We start from the raw sequence: 22934 nt of genomic DNA, 5'->3' as shown, positions 1-22934 counted from the left end.
AACAATATTTGACAGAGATGCAACTATTTGAACATCTGGAGGAGCTCAGAAAAAGTTGAACAAATGACATTTTTAGCAATTCATAATAAAAGAAAACACACACTGTAAACGATTTCTGTTGTTTTCACAGTATTATACTGCATTTCTCAACAGTTTTTTACTGTATAAGCTGTGCACAGTGTGTTACTGTATATATTGTTGTTTTCACAGTAAAATAATGTATTTTCAACTTTTCTATACTGTGAACATGGTTAACAGTATGTTACTGTAGATTGTATAATGAATTTTGGAGAAAAATCCGTTACTGTGCATCTAAATACAGTACTGCAAATGACCAAGAACAACTGCACACACACTATATATTATGATTATTATGTTTATTTATTTTTAGACAAATTATTTTGTGAAGTAAATAACCTAACCAGTTTCTTCAGACTGTTCAGTGCATTAAACTGTCCCCTGGTTTTCCATTTTTGGGTGCACTTTATAAGGCAACATGGAAATATTAAATAATATTTAATAAACATAACTTTGTGCTAAACCAAAACGTAAATTGGAACAAAAATAAATTGATTCACGTAACCAAAGACTGTTAAACACACAAAATGATTTCAAAGTCAGCTTAAATGTCAGAGTGACCAACCTGCTTTAGACGGATTCAAGAATATTGGGCGCCCATATTGGCCACCGTAGAGGTCACATATCTCCGCATTTTCAAAACAACATTTTAAAATACGCACTATCTTAATAAATAAACCACAGAATTGAGTTTAAAACAACTACATTCTCGCATGAAAAACGGTTAAAACTTTATTTCATAACACATTTATTATCTAGTCATCGAAGACAGGGCATGTCTCAGTAATGTCTAGGCCGATTAAAGCATGAGGTTTGCCGGATACATGAGTGATGGAGCGCCGTCAACCCCTGGAGGTCAGAATCTCCCCTATCGGCAAAGCACACTTAAAATTAGACATGATATCTAAAAACAAACCACAGATTTGAGTTTGGAAGAACTACATTCTCGCATGAAAAACTGTTAAAACTTCATTTCGTGACATATTAAACGCAATATTTATGATATGATCTGGCTTTTCTCATCCGCCATTATATTTGCTTGTTGGTGTGAAATGAACTCAGGGAGAAAAAAATATTAATTCTCAAAACACTTCAAGCGAACCTTATTCTTATTGTTAAAGTCAGATATATGTAATATTTTCGCTGGTAAAGTGAGAAGAAAAAAACAATATTACTATTTTATCAATATCACGTTTGCACTGGTTCGGTTCAGCACACAAACGACACCGAATCGGATTGAACCGTTTGCTCGGGAATTATTTTAACACACGTGTTCACAAGCACATTCGGCAATATGTGTATAAATGTGTGTGGCCGAGCAGTATAACGAAATAGTAATGGTTCATTGTTGTGTCTTACAATAATATACAAAAAGGAATCGGTTTTAGGCGGATTCGACTCTTTACTGTTCTAAGGAGCCGATTCATAAAGCCGAGCCGACTCGATTCGACCTTCACCAGGCAAGCAACGGCTCTTCTAATTTGAAATCCACCTGTCGCCTTTTCTTCCAGTGAATTCATCCTCGGTAAGTGTTTAAAAGTCAAATTCTGTTCGTTAAAGGATTGTTTTGTGTATATTTCCGTGTAGTGTGTGTGTGTAATTTAAAATAATTAACCAAGTTACTTTAGTTGTACTGTAAGTTAGGTACTTATGTCACGTTATTCGACGCCAGACCGTGTTTGTAGTGTTTGCAAGGTATTAGATAAGGTAATTACAGTGAGTTTATCTTGAGTGAGTTTTTGACCATAGTAACGTTAAGTTACCTGAAAAAAAACGTAACTTTTACTTTGGGTTAACTGCATTAATGAATTCTCTATTTCAGCACAACACTGAGATGAAGGCAAAGTCACCATGAAAAGTTAAACGTCTAACGTTAAGGTAAGCTCTGGTCTTCATGTGGTCATTATGACCAAGTTATCATTATGGTTAAATTTGTAAACTGTAAGTTAGTTATTCAAACTAAACTCACAATGAAACAAGTCTAACTGTTTTATTAAATTGAGCTGATAATAAAATTCAGTTGATGTCTTTTAAGCTAACGTTAATATTAACATAATACATATTAATTGTCTATTTCTCACTGGTTAATGAGCTTATTGTATAACGTTATTGTGTCATTAATTGTACATTTTATTTTTGGTGTTCAGGTGTAGGGAATGATTTGTATACAAATTTATTTGAACCCCATACAGATTTGTATGGTTGTACCATAGATTTAGATTATTAAATGTTAAGTCTTATTTTACTCTTATTATATTTATCTTTTTTGCAACTACAGCAATTGATGCTGAAAAACTGATGCTACCAATCTCTCCTCACTTGATTATTCAAGGTAATGTTGATGTCTTCCTCATTTTGATTAGATTTTGAAATGTCAAGTTGTTCACAGATTTGTTGTGAGGAGTTTCATGTACAACCTCTTTTTCTTCTTCTTCCAGTAGCGACGCAGTGGCACAGTAGGTAGTGCTGTCACCTCACAGCAAGAAGGTTGCTGGTTCGAGCCTCGGCTGGTTCAGTTGGCTGAATACAATGGCATAATGATTCTGCTTGCTCACAGGAGGTACTTGATTTAGTTTTCCTCAAGCGATACATCAGTTTTTATGAGTAATGCGTGACACTTGAATTGAAGGGACAGTTCACCCAAAAATGAAAATATTGGCATCTTTGGCATCCTCCACTTGTTTCAAAATAGTTAGATTTTTTTTTTGTTCCATTGAACACAAACTTATATTTTTTTTTAAAGAAATTTTGTTCAAATATGGATGTCAATAGTTTCTGGTTTCTAACATTCTTCAAAATATCTGCTTTAGTGTTCAACAGAAATTTAAATGGATTTAAAACACATGTAGTAATGGTGGCAGAAAAGTAAACTATCCTTTTAAATATTTTATTCTGAGACTTATTTAAATGTGTCTTGTCTTTTGCCATATTGTCTTTCTAGCTCAGATTGTGAAGGACCTGGAATGTGACACCAGTTACTCTTAAGTCAAGAACCAAATAAAGCACAGATGTGGAGGGATCTGCAACTAAACTAACTGGAGGAAAGGAACCTTTAGGTAAAAACACCTGCTTTATTTAGATCTGAAGTATTTTATTTGGCATAGAGTATTATTTTTTTTTATTCTTATTCTAATTTTATGTTATGTATATACTGAATATAAGTCATTTAAATTTCACAAATGATTGAATATAAAATATCATCTAGATGTCTTATTTTTTATTGTCTTAAACATTGGTGCTCAACCCTGTTCCTGGAGATCGACCTTTCTGCAGAGTTTAGCTCCAACCCTGATCAAACGCAACTAAACAAACTAAATAGTATCTGAAGGAGCACTTGGTAAATAAAGACAGGTGTTCTTGATCAAGGTTGCAGGTAAGCTCTGCGGAAAGGTAGATCTCCAGGAACAGGGTTGAGCACCCCTGATCTAAATGCTCAAAAATGCTGTTTCAGAGGTGAGGTTGGATGTAGTTCAGAAATAGATTCATTAGGATCAATGCTTAAAGTAAATGTTTACTTCTCTCTGTTGACCAAACATGCTTAGTATCCCACACATTTTAATGAATTATTTATTTTGGTTACTTTTACATCTATATATGGGTAAGCAAGTATTTAATAAATAAAATAAGTTTAAACCACTTAACCAAATGACTCTATTACCCTAGCTTCTGGGAAAAAAACATGTAAAATAACAGATTTTTTTTTTTTACAGTGTGGGTGAACATACTACCTTGATGTCCAACAAAGACTGCACAAAAGCTCATTTGATGGCACATATTCTGTCCTGTCTACATCTCTGACGAAGTGCTTCGACATCAGTGAGTAATAAATCTTCATATTATCATGCATTCAGGATTTCTGTAAGCCTATCTTTAATGTTAGTTTGTAATCAGCAGTGACTGTTTTAAAATTTGGTATTTAAATTATTCTTAACGTTTTACTGATGCTGTGCACAGTAACGTTATGATGATTTAATTTGAGGAAATGTCACTGGAGAGGTGTAATAATATTTATTTGTCTCACTGACATGCCATCACTGCATATTGAAATACAGTAATACGAATTGACCGCAAAATATTATCACAAACATTTCATGAAAAAGACTGCTTGACTACTCTTCATTTCTTTGCTCAACTTTAACACATTTGATCGTGTTGCTGTGCCTTTCGGCAGATTTTGCCAAAAATGAATGCTTAGTGATTACTTTGTTTTATGCGAACCAAATGTCAGTAACTTATCATTAGCATTATTATTTTTTAAATCACCCATGGCTTTCATGTTCTCTAACGTAATCTTGTCTGTAAGTTAGAAGTAGATTTTCACATGTTAAAAGCCTAAAAGTACTTCATTAACATTAGTCACGTTAAATTAATTATTTTATTTATTTATTTTTAATATGTAGCCTCTTAAGGTCAGAATGAACTGTGTTCACCCCTCTTAAATTCGTGGAAGCGCTAGTGTGGTCATGGAATCAGATATTCATGCTATACAGAGTCAGACATTAAGTTAAGATGAGACTTTATTTTTTACATACCTGTGTGGACACTTGACTAGTGTTGACTTGACTGATCTTTTCCCCATTAACGTTAGTGTAATTGTAAATAGACAACAATCTGTATTTTGCCAACAAAAACGATAAAAAACAGTGTTTTATATATATAAAACAGCAGTGCGGTGTTTGGTTTCTGAATGAATGAAATAATTTGAGGCATGATTAGTTTTTACTCCAGTGATTGATTTGCTTGTCGTTTTTGCAGGATCATCAGAAGTGCTCCTGCCCTTTTTCACTGTCCCTTTTCCACAACATCATTTGGCCTTTATCATTTCGTGTCTTGTAGCAATATTTTCATCTGTTTTTAAAATTGTAATACTTTTTGATGCATTAATTGTTGACTGGTTTTACTGATCAATTTTTCATTAGTGTTCTGTTGCTGTGTTATATTGAATAATTGCTACTGTTTCAGTAGGGTTTACACAATAAACTTTTATTGTGAAGTTAAAGTTTCAGTTTCTTTATTTTTCTTGTATTTCTTGAACAGTTAAAATAACAATTGTGCAATTTTTGAACCTTTTTTGCTTATTATAAAGTAGCACTGTTAAATACAATAAAATAACATTTAATAACTGTAAAATACTATACAGTAATAATGAAAGTAACGTTAAAATACCGTAGTTCTGCATGGTAAAAATGTACAGTAAAATACTGTTTTCAGTTTTGCAGTATGTGTATCACTACTGTAATTGGTGTTACAGTATAAAAAGAAAACAGTAAAATGATGTATTACATTTTACAGTAATTCTAATACTAAAGTAATTAGTAATACAGTAATGCTACTGTTTTATGAAATACAGCAGCTACTGGATAATTGTTGCCAGTAACTTACTGTTAATTTAACAAGAAATCGTTTACAGTGCATTTATATATTTACAGTAGAAAATTTACAAAAGGCATAAGATCATTCCTTAATATTGTAATGATTTTTGGCGTTAAATTAATATTTCTAATTTTGATCCTTCAATTCATTGGCTTTTCTCACAAATATACCAGTCCAACATATGACTGTTGCGCTGCAGGGTCAAACATTTTCTCCAAAACGAGTTCTTGTGTTGGTAATTTTGGGAATAAAATGAGTTCAAAATGTCACATTAGAACAAATAAGACATTAGTTGTAACATCTCAGATCTGTGTTTTGGGGTTCTGGATTTCTTTGATCCCTAATAGCCTACATCCTTAATACTTTACTTTTTCTTTAAAATAAAGACCAAAACATGTTTTCTTTTTCTTTTTTTTTCTTTTTTTGCAGTGATGCCACAAAAGAGTTTGTGTGTTTGTTTTGTTTCTTTAGAGAACTTTTTTTTTAATTCTTAGTGTAAAAAATATAAAGGCATTTTGTATTGTACAAAGCATTTGTGCATTGAAAAGGCTTCAAGTTTCTTACTGAATTCAATGATTGTAGTAAAGACCATAACAAATAAATATTTTTAAAAGTGAATCTCATAAAATAACCTCAAAAACTTTGAAAAAACACATTTGTTAAAATAACTTAAGAATGTTTTTGTTTTTAATGAAGAGCTTGTTTTCAATTTAAATAGCTTTATGTGTGTAAGGAATGGATTTAGTCAATTCATGTCTTCGTGGAACCACTGATCCCAAACAGTTTTCACTCAGAAATAGCTTTATAATAATAATATTTTTTTTCACACTAAGAATTTTTTGACTGCAAAGTTCTTTAGGGAAACAAAACAAACACACAAACTCTTCTGTGGCATCACTGCAAAAAGAAACATGTTTTAATCTTTATTTTAAAGACAAAGTAAAGTATTAAGGATGTAGGCTATTACTGATCAAAGAAATCCAGAACACAGATCTGAGATGTTACATCTAATGTCATATCTGATCTAATGTTACATTTTGAACTTATTTTATTGCCAAAATGACCAACACAAGAACTCGTTTAGGACAACGCTTTTGACCCAGCAGCGTAACACCAGTCTTATGATGGACTGGTATATTTGTGGGAAAGGCCAATAATTTAAAGGAGTCAAAAATATAAAAATTTATTTTATGCCAAAAATCATTAAAGTATTAAGAAAATATCTTATTTTATTCGCAAAGTGACCAACACAAGAACTCGTTTTGGAGGAAATATTTAACCCCTGCTGCACAAAACCAGAATAATCACAAAGAAATTACAAGTAGCATACTAAATCCAAAGTAGAAAGTTAAGTATTTCTTTCTTGTAAAACATTGCTTTGCAATCTTTATTTGATTTACAGAATAAAAAAAATCATTTAACAGTGTATGCATCGAAAAATAACCGTTTTGGTTTAATTTGAAACATTTATGTGGACAATAAACTGATTAATCAAAACACGATACAAATAACCTCTCCATCCTTAAATAAATTGAAAATAGGAATCCAATTCAAAATCACTAGACACAAAAAGTATATAAGTAACTGAAGTCTATGTTTTATTGTGTACAGTCCCCTCTTAAGATTGCTTTTAGACACATCACACACACACACAAACACACACACACACATACTGCAATCAGAAGCCAGGACCAGGATTATCCATTTATGAATTTTGATTTAAAATTTGGAAGCCTGCAATAAATGCTGATGCCAGGGGTGAGTGGGAGTGGGGTTAGCTGGCATACGAGTATACAGTTCATTCATATTGTGGTAGTTGGCACAGTTGCACAACATCAATTTATTTATTTATTTTTCACATTCTGTCCTATCACAAATGTTTTAACCAACAAGAGATAAATAATGTGTATCTTAAGCACTCTAGACACATTGAGCATCGAAAAAAAAGTCTGCTAAAGGTTTCAAAACTGCTGTTGTTGAAGCAATGAAGATTCACTACAATTGTCTAGCGCTCTAAATATAGAACAGTGTTGAAATGTTGCTATAAATGGCTTGCTAGTTGCTAAAACTTGTTTTGATGCGTCCGTCTGTAAACCTTCATGAAGTCGTTTCATCAGAGACCATGACGTCTTTTACGTCATTTTTCATTTTTGCTAGAGGAAACTGTAACTAAACTTAACCCAAGCATGACACAGACCAGTTTTCCCCTTTCAGAATTTACCTCACTTACTCATCAAAACCGGTCGTTCAGCACCGTGATTCACATCTCAGATCATCCAGATCCTCCCGTATGCTTCAGGTGCTCTGCGCTCACACTTTCCACACGTTTACGTCCTCTACTGAAACTCAGACGCCGAGATTCCTGTTGACAACTGATGAAAGCTGAAGGAAAGACGTGAAGGGTTCAGAATTAACAATAAGCTTTACACAAAATCCATTCTTTAATAACTGTTGTGAATGAATGTTAGAAGTACCGCTGACTGACCCTTGAGGTGCCTCTTTGGTACACGACAGGTTTCCAGCAGTGAACAAGCAGAGGATGAGCATCATTAAAATGTGGGCTTTATTCCTCCAGGAACAGGAAGAGGAGCTTGATGCCCCAGATTGCAAAAAAACATTCCGACAAAAAATGACAGTCCACTTCCTGCTCTCCTGGTCCTACCTGCACATTATTTTTGGGTGTGAAGTGCCGAAAGCGAGATAAACATCTTTGTGGTTCTGCATTCGGAGGCACTTCTTCCTATTTCGTCTGATTAGCATAGGGGAAATGCAGGCGTGCGAGTGGTTTTGTGAGCGCTGTGTGAATTAAACAGCAATATAATGTAATGCTAAAAGTTTACAGGTGAATGTTGGTGTTATTGGGATCTATGATTTGCATTGAGACCTCAAGTTTTGCCACAATATCAAACAAATAAAAGACGTGTTTTTCAGTTTCAGTAATGCACATTTGATAAGGGATATGACTATGTGTTTTATTTTATGTGAAAGCAAATGTATCTGTAGTGACCAGAAAGGAGAAGCATTTTTTGCAAAAAAAAAAAAAAAATCCAAAATACTAATTCATTGTAATTTTATTATTTATACCTTTTACTGTCTTTCTAAGATTGTAAATGTGCAATCATTTAAAGCACAAATATATACATATATATATATATATTTAGCATGATCTATATTTTGTTCCGTATTTCACCCATATTTTAACATTTATTTTCAAGCTTGACTAGAAATATACAATAAGCTTTCTAGGAATACTACAAATAAAAACCAGGATTTTTATGGAGCCAGATCAGTCTCAAAAATAATACATTTACAAAATAAAATTAATGCACAACTCAAAATTTACAAAATCCAAATTGTAAATGCAAAACACAACTCATAAATACAACACACAATTCGCAATTCATAAATATCGTAAAAATAAATATTTTCGCTAAATGAATTGGATTTATGTATTTACGAATCGTGTTTTGAAATTACAAACGGGATTTGTGTTGTCACACTTTCACTCTTCTAAAAAAAATGCTGTGGTTCGCAGAAGTTATCAAAACAAACACTTATTTATTTACAAAACACTCACGAATCGTGTTTTTAACTTATGTATTGTATTTGTGTATTTAATAATCGTGCTTTGAAATTACGAATTGGATTTGTGTTGTTATGCTTACACTAAAGAGATGCACTGGATGACAGAAGTTATCAAAACATACATGCATTTATTTACAATACACTCAAGAATTGTGGTTTGAACTTATGAATTGGATCTGTGTATTTATGAATCGTGTTTTAAACTTATGAATTGTTCTTGTGTATTTAACAATCATGTTTTGAAATTACCAGTTGTATTTGTGTATTTAATATTCCTTCATTCATTCATTTTCTTTTTGACTTAGTTCCTTTATTAATCTGGGGTCCCCACAGCAGAATGAACCGCCAACTTATTCAGCATATGTTTTATGCAGGGAATGCCCTTCCAGCTGCAATCCATCTCTGGGTAACATCCATACACACTCTTTCACACTCACCCACTACGGACAATTTGGCCAACCCAATTCACCTTTACCGCATGTCTTTGGACTGTGGGGGAAACCGGAGCACACGGAGGAAACCCACGCAAACGCAGGGAGAACATGCAAACTCCACACAGAAATGCCAACTGACCCAGACAAGGCTCGAACCAACGACCTTATTGCTGTGAGGCAAAAGCACTACCTACTGCGCCACCGCGTCACCTATTTAATAGTCGTTTTTTGAAATTACGAACTGAATTTGTGTATTTATAAATCGTGTTTTGAAATTACGAATTGGATTTGTGTTGTCACGCGTTCACTTATCTAGAGACACACTGGATCGCAGGAGTTATCAAGACACACACATTTTCAGGGGCGGACTGGCAATAGGGAGCACCGGGACATTTCCTGGTGGCCTGATGGTCAATCTGGCCTGCTGCCGTGACCCCCATACCCCCCCCCCCCCAACCCCAACTCTTTACTTACTGATCGCAAATTAAAAAAAATAGTGTATTTATGGATCGTGTTTTGAACTTACGAATTGGATTCGTTTATTTATGGATCATGTTTTGAGTTTACGAATAGGATTTGTGTATTTACGAATCGTGTTTTGAACTTGGATTTGTGTATTTTTGAATTGTGTTTTGCAATTTAAGAATTGGATTTGTGTATTTTTGAATTGTGTTTTAAAAATTACAAATTGGATTTGTGTATTAACAAAGCCTGTTAAGAACTTACGAATTGGATTTTTTGTATTCACGAATCGTGTTTTGAAATTACCAATTGAATTTGTATTTTTGTATCGTGATTTGAAATTAGGAATTAGATTTGTGTATTTTATGAATCATGTTTGGAAATTATGAATTGGATTTGTGCATTTTTTGAATTGTGTTGTGAAATTACAAATTTGATTTGTGTATTTTTTTTGGGGGGGGGTGATATTATGAATTGGATTCGTGCATTTTTTGAATTGTGTTTTAAAATTACAAATTTGATTTGTGTATTTTTTTTTGGGGGGGGGGGGGGTGAAATTATGAATTGAATGTGTATTTTTTAAATCGTGTTTTAAACTTACGAATTGGATTTGTGTATTCACAAATCATGTTTTGAAATAACCAATTGGACTTGTGTATTTTTGCATTGTACATTGTGTGTTAATGTGATTTGTGTTGTGGATGTATACATTAAATTTTCCAAATGTATTATTTTTGAGACTGATATTGCTCCATAAATTTCATTCTTGGGTCAGAGATATTTCTGAGTATTATCATGAAATGACATGAAATGTATTAATACATTTGGTCACACTTACAACAAGTCTATTAGTCAACATTAATTAATGAAAAAATATTTTAGCTACTGCATTTGCTACAGCATCTTACTGTAAAACTATGCAGGCTATGGTAACCTTGATCTCTGATGCTGAAAAGTGGAACAAAGATTTATTAAAAATATACTGGGTTAATATGTGAATTGTGGTTAACATAAAAATAAAGTGATTTTCTATAATGAATTCTGTTACTTATTTACTTGAACATGAATGATTTATTATTCTACATATTATCTACAAACAAGTAAATATGTCAAAAAGTCACCTAAACTTTAGGGTTTCATTTTCAACATCAAAACGTGTAGGAGCAGAGACAGATTGCAACACATTTTTTACAGTCTATGCTACAAAAATACAGCGTGTTCCTATAATTTACTAACATTCTAAACTCAAAGATGTATATGTTCATGTAAAAATAAACCCTAAATAAATGCGTTTGAGGGATTTCCTGGTTAATTAAATGTATAGTTTAAATCTCATTTCTCTTTCCCTATACAGGACAAGTAAACATCTTTTTAAATAAGAAACCAATTTAATCTCATTCCTTCTTAGACCAAAAAAAAAAAAAAAAAAAAAACTCAAAACGACAGGCTGTCCGTTGTGGCAATAGGTAGGATGTATCTCCATTATTTAATCGTCACAAACGGGTTTGACGGTGCTTTCAGATTTACCTCAAAAGCAGATGCCATTTTTAGCGGGTTGCAGTCACTTGTGACACATAAACAAACGAAGCCGTTGTTGTGTGGCAGATTCTGCATTTATTGTTCTGAATAACATAAGCTGTCCATTTCCTTTTCCCTTTTTTTTTTTTTTTTTTTGCTCCACACACCCACTCGGACTCTAAACAAGATCATTTCGAGCTCTTGAAATTCATAAACGTTTTGCTCGAATCCTCAATATTGCCCACACAGGTGAACAAACAGTCCACGAGGACGTCAGTTCCATTGGATTTGATTAATCTGGTAAAACAGGACATCCTTTGGTATTGCAGATTTTCAGAGGATCAATATTGACCGTGTGACAAGGTCATTAGGATATTCAACAAAAGCCTCGTATTTGCTGCCAGTTACTCCGCAGCAGCTCAAGATTTCAGTCATGTATGCTTGACATACATTGGATAAGCTCGGCCCAATGGAGGACATTATCATTATGAAAAGAGCTCAAAGCTTCGCATTAGCCTGACAAAGGGAAGCAGGTTCACACCGAGCGGTGCACTATTAATCATGAGCTCAAAAAAAAGGAAGAAAGTGTTTGTTTAGCGTCGTCATTAAGGATACATGGATAATAGGGGAGATTTAAAATAAGTCCCATGATCCATGTCCCAAAACCGTCCATTTGTATAAATCATGCTCACAGTAAACACTTCTGACATCTTGGGCTGGTCGAGGTAACCTAGATGGCAGATTGGAATCAAGACTGAAATAATAATCATAATAAAAAGTCGTATTTCTTTTAATACTAAGAACAGATTAGGAGCAATTTGATCAGTGATCTGTACTATTTTGTCACTGAAATGTAGCCTATAAATTGATCAAATGCTGTCATTTTGTCACTCTTTTTAAAACTGCAACAGAAACGTTTGTCGAAACTCGATAATTGGCTTGAAAAAGACTTATCAGAAGGTTACAATTTAAGATTTTTGTCATGCACTCGATTAGATTGACAGATAAATGAAGTTTCAAGAGTTCACACTTAGCTGATAATCAATAAAGCGTATTTGGCATGCTGTCCCGGGAGAGAGAGTCCTGAGCTCGTAATATCCTCGAGCCCGGGGCTCCCTCCTGTTAGAAGGGCGAAAGGGGAGTTCGAGGTCAGGTAGGTCTCGAAAACTCCCCTGCTTGTCACCGTGAGAAGTGTGAACTAAGGTTGTATTGGGTGATAATTTGTTTTAGTCGATTGGCTATGGTTCATGTTTTGGACGGTGGGAGGAAACCGGGGAACCCGGGGGAAACCCACGCGAACACGGGGAGAACATGCAAACTCCGCACAGAAACACCGACCGGCCCGAAAGGTTGGACCGGCGGTGTTCTTGCTGTGAGGCAACAGTGCTAGCCACTGGGCCACCGTGTCGCCCAATCAGAAAAAGGAGGAGGATGAAGGGGTGGAAAGGGGGGAGCTTCAAGACGAAGATAACTGGAGTGACAAACTCAGGTTATTTATAATGCTTCCGTAATCATTTAATAGGGCTGATTACAGAGCTAATAAGGAGCCAGCCGTGTTGATTATAAGCACGTGATCCTCTCGAAATTAGTTTATGAATAAACCACACTTCAAAAGCTCAAAGCAGTTTTAAGTTTGTAAGATTCTCAAAAATAGACTAATGTGATTGCTAAGACATGTTCGTATGCCACAAAGAAGCGTACGCTCCCAGCAAGCACAGGACATCAACATGACGTCAGATTGATGTTGTACCCCAACGTCATGGGACCTTGCTTTTTGTTTGGAAAATAAAATCGGATTGACAGCAGAACCCAATGCAGGCCGACGTAAACCTCCAACCTAAAATCAACTAAATATCCATGTCTATTGATGTTACAGTTTGACGTTGTGTGGACATTCCCACTATTTTGGTTGCCATACCTGAGTGACGAGTAAATGTCAGTATTTGACGTCAGTATGACATTGGTTTAAGATGTTGGCTCGACGTTGGATTTTGGTCACTTTCCAACACAACCTAAAATCAACCAAATATCAACGTCATTATTGGATGTCAAAATAATGTTGTCCTTAAACAATTTATGTTAATAAACCAATGCTATTTTTTTGAGTTTATGCTAAAAATCAACTTGTTCACTTTTAAAATGCTTTTAAGTGATGCTAACAGCAGTTTAGCTTTTCAGGAAATCACTGAAATTGGTTCTCAAATAAAACAACATCAGCTATTTAGGATTTATGTTATAACATTGAAACAATGGCTTTGATTTTGCGCAGATCAATAGTATTTGTAGGAATACTGGTTTAGTAATGTGAAAAAATATATATATATATTTTAAAATATAAATACTAGAACTTTAATAAAACAAAGGTTAATTTTTAAAAGGGCTAAGCTACTTTGTTGGCTTTTCTAGTTATGGTAGACACAAAAACAAAATTTTAAGAGGTATATTAATTTGAACATTCCATCAATGCAAGTCTTTGGGATTCACCCACTATTTACATTATAGGAAACCCGTTGTTTAAATAGCATAATAGTATGTTGGCTTTCTCTAAACAACATAAAAAGGAGGGAACGGGCAGATACCTTTACACAATTAGTACAAGCAATACTCACAGAGCTGGTTTGTCAACATTGCATAAGTTGTCGATGTGAAAAATGATTTTTGTGTGTGTGTGTGTTGAAGCTCAAGGTGACTGTCAGCACCTGCCACAAATTTCACAATACACCACCAATGTCTAGAAATCTGCACTGGAAAACTTTTACACGGATGTGGAAAAATAATAAATAAACACCCTTTGTTTTGAACATTAGTCATCTCAAATAATTTCAAACCTAAAGAAGCTTGAAAGAGTGCTCGTGAGAGCATTTTGCCAACCAAACATTCAATATTGTTGATCTTCATTAATTATTTGAGTATTAGTTGGATGGTTTTGGGAATAGAATTTGCCATATTAGAAAGCATATGAATTGTGGGGCTACGATGAATAAATAAACGTTTCTTTAAAAAAAAAAGAATTAAATAGAAATTATCAATGAATCTGGCAATTTCCAATAACAAGGTAACTTACTTGTATTATTGTGTTTAAGTTGTATATATAGTTGAAGTTAGACTTATTAGCCCTCCTGAATTGTTAGCCTCCGTTTATCTTTCCCTCATTTATGTTTAACGGAGATTTTTTAACACATTTCTATTCATAACAGTTTTAATAACTCATTTCTAATAACTGATTTATTTTATCTTTGCCATGATGACAGTAAATATTATTTTACTAGATATTTTCTCTATACAGCTTAAAGTGACATTTAAAAGCTAAACTAGGTTAATTAGGTTAACTAGGCAGGTTAGGGTAATTAGGAAAGTCATTGTATAACGATGGTTTGTTGTTTAGTCTATTGAAATAAAAAATATAGCTTAAAGGGGCTAATAATTATGACCTTAAAATGGCTTTTAAAAAACTATTTTCATTCTAGCCAAAATAAAATAAATAAGACTTTCTCCAAAAGAAAAAAATATTATCAAACATACTGGGAACATTTTCTTGCTCTGTTAAACATAATTTATGAAATATTTAAAAAAAAACAATTCAAAGGGGGGCTAATAATTCTGACTTCAACTGTTCCTGCTCTTTAGAACAAAGCAAAAACATTAGTCCAGATATTGGTAACACCATATATAAGTGGTTGTGTCATCAGTGTTTACTTTAACAAAATTTAGATTAAAGAATTAAGCTTCCACTTTAATATATATAGCATATCATTTTAAATGCGTAGCAATACATTTTATTTAAAAACAAACACCACAAAGACTAATAGTGTTGTTTAATTTCTGAAGATGTGTAAGTTTCTCTCTCTATACAAACATTGCTATGTCCCCTTTTGAGTCATAGAGGTCTTGTGCCTACAATTTTTCCTTGTTTCATGCTTTATTTTACATTTTGCACAAATTATTGTTTCATGATGGGTTTTGTCTGTCTGTTCCTTGTTTAAAAAAATAGAACAATAAATTATCAAAAAAAAAAAAAGAAAATTTAACAAATGAAACCTTATTAACACTGTACTATTAAAATACCTATTAGTTACGTCACAATTTTCATTTGAAGCAATTGTTATTTTTTGCTGTTTCAAGCACTGAATTCCAAATTAACTACATTTACAGTATTTAACAGCAATAAATGAATGACGTATCAAAAGGATCATTGACTTGATCAAGGCTGTAAAAGGGCAAACGTTTGTTGTGGCAAACTCTAGTGAAAATTCTCAAAATGGATGAATTTGGGTAGCCATCATTAGGCTGATATTGTAAAAGAAATCTGTCAGGGAAAAATGAAAAAAAAAAATTATTTATGGCAATTTTGCCAAAAAAAAAAGACTGAGCACAAGAATTAAAACTGCAATTGGCAGGTGAATTCAGATCATACAAATATTATAAAACACACAAACCTGATAACAAAGAAACAAAAAAGAAACAACTGCAGACAGTGTGTTTTTTAATGTCTCATTGTTTAGTTTAAATGTGTTGATTCAAAACAATTGTCAAACAAAATGAATGAATTCATCAGGATTCATTTTGGTGATCTCAATCCTAAAACCATGATGATATCAAAAGAGTCCGGGAGTTTTAATAGCAGTCCATTGCACAAATTCATTTTTTTTGCTTTTTCTTCTTCTGTTTGGGTATCATTTCCTCAGTCACTTCTTCCTCCTTTTCTCCATCATCCTGCTCTCTTTTTTTCTTCTTCTTTTTCTTTTTCTCTGAAACTTTAGAGTCCTGATTCTCGATTTCTACAGTCGGCTGTTCATCTGCCTCAACCTGCTCTCTGCTTTCTTCTTCCTCCATTACTGTAGAGGCGCCGTTCACCTCATCCTCCTCATTCCTCCTGCTCTTCTTTTTCTTCTTCTTCTTCTGTGAGTGATTCTGAGGCTCTTCAACACTCTCTCCTGTTACTCTGGTCTGCATATCTTCTTCTGCGGCATCTCTATTGCGCTCTCTGTCTTTCTTATTCTTCCTCTTTTTCTTGGTCTGCTCTGCATCGCTGGCATTAGGCGTTGAGTCCTCTGTGGATGCGGGTGTGGATGGTGCAGATGTAGCAGTGTTTGTCCTCTTGAGGAGGGCCATACGCTGAGCGAAATACTCCTGCATGGTCAGAGAGCTGGTCACAGTGTTGGGTTGAATCTCTGGGTTAGCTAACGTTTCGCTGTCTTCTTTGTCTTCCTGAGAGTCAGAGCCACTGCTTCCCTAAACAACAAAACACGAGGACAAGCAGATGTTATGATATGGGGGAAAAAAACTAAAAACTTTAACAGAGGTAGGGCTGGGGGATTAGTATAAAATCACAAATGACATTGAGCAAAGCTTTGACCCTCATGCACATCTGTCATGGAAGTATGGTTGTGTGAACAATAGTAAACCTACTCCGAAATCCAGAGGGCGCTCTCATGTGGAAACTCCAAACACTCATGAAGAAGAAATCCAAGAAATCCCTAATAGCAGTTGCTGAATAGACAGATTTAACCACTTGGATTGATTCAGCAAGACTAATAAATCACACGGCTATGGAATCATTTATTATAAGGTGAAGTTTTAATCACTCGACTGGAATTTTGACATGAGTTTGGAGTAAAATCTTTATTATATGCATATAAAATTGCCTAGCTTGTCAGTAAAGGCTGCTCCATCTGAAAGCATGAGATTGAATCAGGTTTTCTGAAAAATGCATATGAAAATTGCTTCCGATCAATCAAAAGCCCTAAATTTATGGTTATTGTAATTGACAAAAATAACTTCAAATGTCAGGTGTTGGAACATTGTGGCAGATTGTGGCCTATTTCCACTGAGTGGTATGGTATGTCAAGGTTTGGTTCGGTACACTTTTATGGCCATTTACACTGTCTAAGGGTACCTAAACGCAAAACGCACCATACCACTTTTTGGTCCCCCTTTGCAAATACATCACTCGCAGAAGCAGGAGAATGAAAACAAAGGAACCGCCATTTTTAAAAACACAGCCGAGACATTACACTATTATAATATATACATAATAAAAAGCCATGGTTGATCTGAGCTTAATCAAACCTTGTCGTCGTCTTGAACAGATCAAAAGCCAAAAAGAACAAAATCTGCTGTGTCCGGTTGTTGTTTTACAAGCCAGTTTAACAGCGCGAGAGGTTTTACTTTCTCCAGGGAGCTCGCGATCGCTTCAATATTTGAAATAATGAACTTCTTGAGCTAATGGTAATAACGTGCATCTGATCCTTTCAGAAACGGACAAACGCAAGAGTGAAGCGCGAAAAAACAAAGGAGAAGCCTGACAAAACAAAGAAGCAAACTGTTTCAGAAACCTAAATCATGAATAAAATGCCATGTATATAACTGCCTTTGACTATTATGAACTGGGAATGAAAGAATTACTCTCTAAAAGGTAACATGAGCTAGTGAAGATTAAAGATACAGATGAGAGGTTTGCACGGACTATGGATCATGCGGCATGTTGTTTTTGAACCCAAATAAGGACTAAATGTATGCTGTGTAGTTGTTCTGTAGTTGGTAACATATCAGAGACTGTTAGGGTCTATTTGTGTTCATATATGTTGCATTTATTTATTTATTTTATGTAATCATTGATCCGCAGTTATAATCAAATTAAGTTCATAGAAAAGTTGGTAATAAACATATAGATAGAAGTATTTGTGTGTTTAAAACATCTGTTAAGGGAGAAGTGCTTCTCGTATGATACGCAAGCAACCCGACGGCGACTTTCTCGTACACCACGCCCCATCAAAAGGGTACCCTTGGTACCCTTTAAGCAGTGGAAACGCAAGCCTGAGAAAGGTGACCCATACTGACCCGTACCGTACCAGTAAGTGGAAACGGGCTACAAATGCACCCCATTAATGGCAACAGGGCAAGATATCATCTTGCTAAATAAATCAAATTATCTCACACCAAATAATCAAGCAGTGACTTGCGGAACAAACTGGTGAATTTCAGTTAATGCTTTGGCCTCCAATTGTACCTCACACGAACCAAAGCAAACATTTGAGATTAAACTTGGGAAAAGTGGGTTCATGTGGTTTTGAATTAACTTAGTTCATCTAAGTTAACTTATAAATGGAATCTATTTGTGGCATTATTTTTGAATGCATCCACACTTTACAACATTTTACACAAGAGCTTTGCACTTTATACAGTACTACAATACCTGACAAAAGCCTGTCATAGGTCCAAGTTGTAAGATAATAATAACTTTCTAGTTGATCATTTGGAAAAGTGGCAGAAGGTAGAATTTTCTGATGAGTCATCTGTTGAACTGCATCCAATTCATCACAAATACTGCAGAAGACCAATTGGAACCCACATGGACCCAAGATTCTCACAGAATCAGTCAAATTTGGTGAAGAAAAAATCATGGTTTGGGGTTACATTCATCATGAGGGCATGCAAAAATCTGCAGTAGTTGGCAACATCAACAGCCTGAGGTATCAAGACATTTGTGCTGCCCATTACATTACAAACCACAGGAGAGGGCAAATTCTGCAGAATAGAGCTCCTTCTCATTCTTCAGCCTCCACATCAAAGTTTCTGAAAGCAAAGAAGGTCAAGGTGCTCCAGGATTGGCCCGCTCAGTCACCAGACATGAACATTATTGAACATTATTGATTATGGAGTCCTGCAAAAATACTTTCTTTGCCATTCCAGATGACTTTATCAATAAGTTATTTAGGTCATTGCAGAGATGTATGGATGCAGTCCTCCAAGCTCATGGGAGTAATACACTATAATCATTCTGTTTCCACTGCACCATAACTTTATATTCTCTACTGTACATTATTTCTGTTAAGTGACAAGACTTTTGTCTAAGCAAAGTCAGACCTTAATGTCCTAAATGAAATAAAAATTAAATCAAGGCATGATCATTTTATTTTGGTACAATAGGCGTAATCTAGAGGCCTTTGCCTTTCTTTTAAGCCACTTCAGATAGCAAATGATCAACTACAAGTCAAGTTATTATTTGTTGTTCCTAAAACTTGAATAGGCGACAAGACTTTTGTCAGGTAATGTATAGCTTTGCAGGCAGTTTTCTTGAAGTGTTAAACTTTTCTGTTTTAAAAGTATTTAGCTAATAAAACAATAAACAATAATCAAATTACTATCATCATTACTAAAAAAATTTTAATACATTTGTAATGATAACGATTAAACAATATTAGCAGTATTATATGGTTGTTATTAGTAACAATAAAAAGTCCCATATTCCAAGAGTGAGTGAGAAAGAGAGAGTGTGTCAGTTAGAAAAGAACAGGACAAACCCCTCAATTCATTTAAAGCACCATGTTACACACACCCCTCCATCATTGCATGCATGTTATTCAACACTTGTCAGTCAACAACTTGTCATGTTGAGACTTGTCCTAAGTGTCTAATGACATCACAGAGTTGACAAAACTCTTTAGACTAAATCAATTCATTAATAAAAACCTTGCCTTTACATCAATCCATCTGTTAAAGTTTCCTCAAAATAATCCCTGATTATGCTGTGTTGTATAATAATCTCTAGTCATGTCAATAAAGAGGAAACTAAAAAAAGTGACGTGTGTTGTGTCATGTCACTGTGTAAATGTCTGATTCCTGAAAAACTTGCCTGATGAGTGAGAGTTAAACAGCGATTATGAGCATTAAGAGTGAGAACAAACTCTAGCACTACTAACAGACGACTACAGCAAGATACTAGCAGAAAAAATTAAAAAATAAACCCAAACGCGAATTAAGCACATTTGCATCATTTGTTAGAGCTGGTGACTATAGTATTGGTTGCCTAGTAACCAACAGTACACAAGGCAAAGCCTAATGGCTATAAATGTTCAGTCTTTTTATTCAGTAAATGAGTTTCCATCCCCCATTATTTACAGCATTAACCCTTTAAGACACAATTCGCAAAGATTATATACTCGATTTGAGGTGGTTTTTGGATTTTTCATCACCCTTTTTTTTATGCGATACTTCAAAACGCACATTAACACAGGGTGATGGAAACCCAGCTAGTGTGACCATGTTGAAAGACCACAGAGGAGCACTTTAGAATAAACTGTCCTCCTCCAATACTTTATCACGGTGACTCTCCGTCCCATTCGTCTTCATTTTGCTAATGGCCTCCTCAATGCATAATGATTTGCAGTGAAGAATACCTGCTCTGAAGCCTGCGCTAAAGCACGACACTGCTCTACATTACGCCAGAGACGCCACTGAAAACAGCATTTTTCACAAGATGTATGAACAGACTCGATGGAGAAAAACAGGTTGCAAAGGTATAACCAAGAAACATACCAAAACAAAACAAAAAATGATGAGCTTTAAAGAAGTCTGAGCATATAATAAACAGTAACAATGGCTTGAGCCCCATTTCAGAGCTAAATTTAAAAAAATATATATAAACTGTGTTCAGTTTCTGCAAACATTACAGTGCAAGACTTTTGCAATGATTTATCAGTGTTCATGTGGAGAGCATCTAGATTAGTGGTACTCAACCAATGACTGCATAAAATATGGAGGAAGCGACAGCGCCATTTTTCTTTTGAACGCATTGAAGGCAAAACGCCTCATGACGGACACAAATTGTCGCAAAAGACTGCTGAAATTGGAGCCTGGGCATGCGCAGAAACACTGCCTGACGGAGCCAGAGGAGGAGCAGCAGAATCAAGCTATCAAGCAAATGCTTGTACACCCCCCAGACTTCTCACTTGTCCGCCGGTATCTGCACTCTAACAAAGGCTTGCTAATATAAAGCACTTACATTTAAAAGCACGTAATAATTTACGATTTATAAACTGTGTGATGTAAGCTGTTATAATTTAATAAAAGCAATAAATGTTGGACTGCAGAAGCAAACAATCTTTCATACACTCTATAGGCCTGAGTTAGACTAAAACGAGCACAAATTCTCTTATAACAGGGTTGTTGGTATTTGTTGTCTTCACAGAGGTAAAAATAACACTTGTAAAATATGAACAATATACAACACATACATTTTTAGAAAGGTTTTTTTTTTTTATTAGCAATCAACAGAACCCAAAATATAGCCTACACACCATTGATAACGATTTACCATGCGGGAAAAATCATGCGTTTAAAATGATAAATACAGCAAGATTTCGAAACAGGATATTTACACATCCCAACCCAGCACTATTTAAAATAATCCTAGTCAATTTATACAAATAAACTTGGCAGTATTAATACATCAACTAATGTCTATCATCTGCTGAACATCGTTTATTGTTTATCGTTTTTTGACTCCGTTTTCATTTGGATTATTGGATGCCTTCATTATATCTGGCTAAGAGGAATTTACATTCATTGGAATGTTTTAGGAGTTTTCAAATACAAAGCCAACGATATGATGTATATACATAACATTTACAGCTCTATTTGTTATGTAAGATTCGGTTTCTAGAACATTATAATACTTTATAACAGCAAATTCAGTAGGTTAACTCAATAACATGCTGAAACTCTAAATGCAGAGACGTCCTTTAAATCAAGTTCAAATAACCTTACAGGAGATCAAGGTGGAGATCGGCTCACATTAGTTTTGTTATCCTAATTATTATTTCAGACCCATAAAAAGAATTACTGCTAGTTAGTGATTACCTGTATATTCCCTGTCATCGTTAATTAAATTAGTTTACAAGTCATTTATTGTGCAGTTGTATTGTCATTTTTATATTAAAATTCTTAATTCTTTTGCAATACAAAAATTTGTTCTATTTTATTATTATTTGTTTAACACTTGTGCAATCAATAAACGTTTATTATTATTTAATTTGTCCTTTGTTTGATTATTTGCGATAGGATATGTATGCTGTTTGCATTTTATTCCAAGGTTAAACGCAATGCCTCCTTGGCGATTGCATAGTAGCCTGAGATGCTGTTATATCAACACAAATGGTTGTATTAACGTTAACAAAGGTGAGGTTTTTCGCTTACTGCCGCTGCATCTGGCCCAACTGACTTGGGCCGGAATCGAGCAGTGAGTAATGTGCGCTGCGAGTAGGTAAAGCAGAAGGAGTCGGGCCAAGGGGGTAAGTCTCCGGCAGGCAAGAATCTAACCGGAACTGGCCCGAGTGTATTTTTGCTATCTGGATTGTTAGGCGTGTATCAGCAAACCAATAAAGCTTAATAAAGCCCAGATCTAACAGAATATACTGTGTTCAACGAGATCCTGTATGTCAGAAACTATAGTTTACAGCTGAATTCATTTTATCAAGGTAAAATAACACAGAAACCAAATAACACTTCAATCTCCTGCCGAAGCTCCGACGGTCAGCTTTGAGAAGACGTTAATCACAATGACACGTCCAGCAATAAATTACTGCTAAAAACATACTGTTTACAAAAATGAAGATCTGCACCTATTTCAGGATGATAACGAGTGCCTTAATTGACCAGAACCATCTTTTGGGACATTTTATTGCAAGTGTAATTAATTTTTTT

The 22934-nt window shown here is 34.6% G+C and overlaps 1 protein-coding gene and 1 long non-coding RNA gene across 4 annotated transcripts in view; one reads left to right on the top strand and one right to left on the bottom strand.

The window, feature by feature from the left end:
- The first annotated feature begins 893 nt into the window (after window positions 1-893).
- Window positions 894-5074, top strand: LOC103909310 (uncharacterized). Of its 3 annotated transcripts, none has more exons than XR_012396391.1 (7): window positions 894-1603; window positions 1901-1956; window positions 2357-2410; window positions 2517-2638; window positions 3020-3134; window positions 3789-3894; window positions 4834-5074. It is a non-coding gene; the product is annotated as an uncharacterized lncRNA (long non-coding RNA). The 3 variants fall into 3 exon arrangements; XR_012396392.1 differs by having other exon boundaries at window positions 1537-1603; window positions 2520-2638; XR_012396393.1 differs by lacking the exons at window positions 894-1603; window positions 1901-1956 and having other exon boundaries at window positions 2520-2682; window positions 2976-3134.
- An 11005-nt stretch (window positions 5075-16079) lies between these two features.
- pinx1 (PIN2 (TERF1) interacting telomerase inhibitor 1) overlaps window positions 16080-22934 on the bottom strand; it is a 51818-nt gene continuing 44963 nt past the window's right edge. The window contains 1 exon segment of the mRNA NM_001013265.2: window positions 16080-16682. Within this exon segment, the coding sequence (NP_001013283.2) occupies window positions 16089-16682 (594 nt within the window). The 3' untranslated portion in view covers window positions 16080-16088.

The sequence above is a fragment of the Danio rerio genome, chromosome 20 (assembly GCF_049306965.1).
Source record: "Danio rerio strain Tuebingen ecotype United States chromosome 20, GRCz12tu, whole genome shotgun sequence".
In the NCBI taxonomy this organism is placed as follows: Eukaryota; Metazoa; Chordata; class Actinopteri; order Cypriniformes; family Danionidae; genus Danio; species Danio rerio.
The sequence above is the reverse complement of the archived record's forward strand: the minus strand, read 5'-3'. Positions and strand labels throughout refer to the sequence as shown.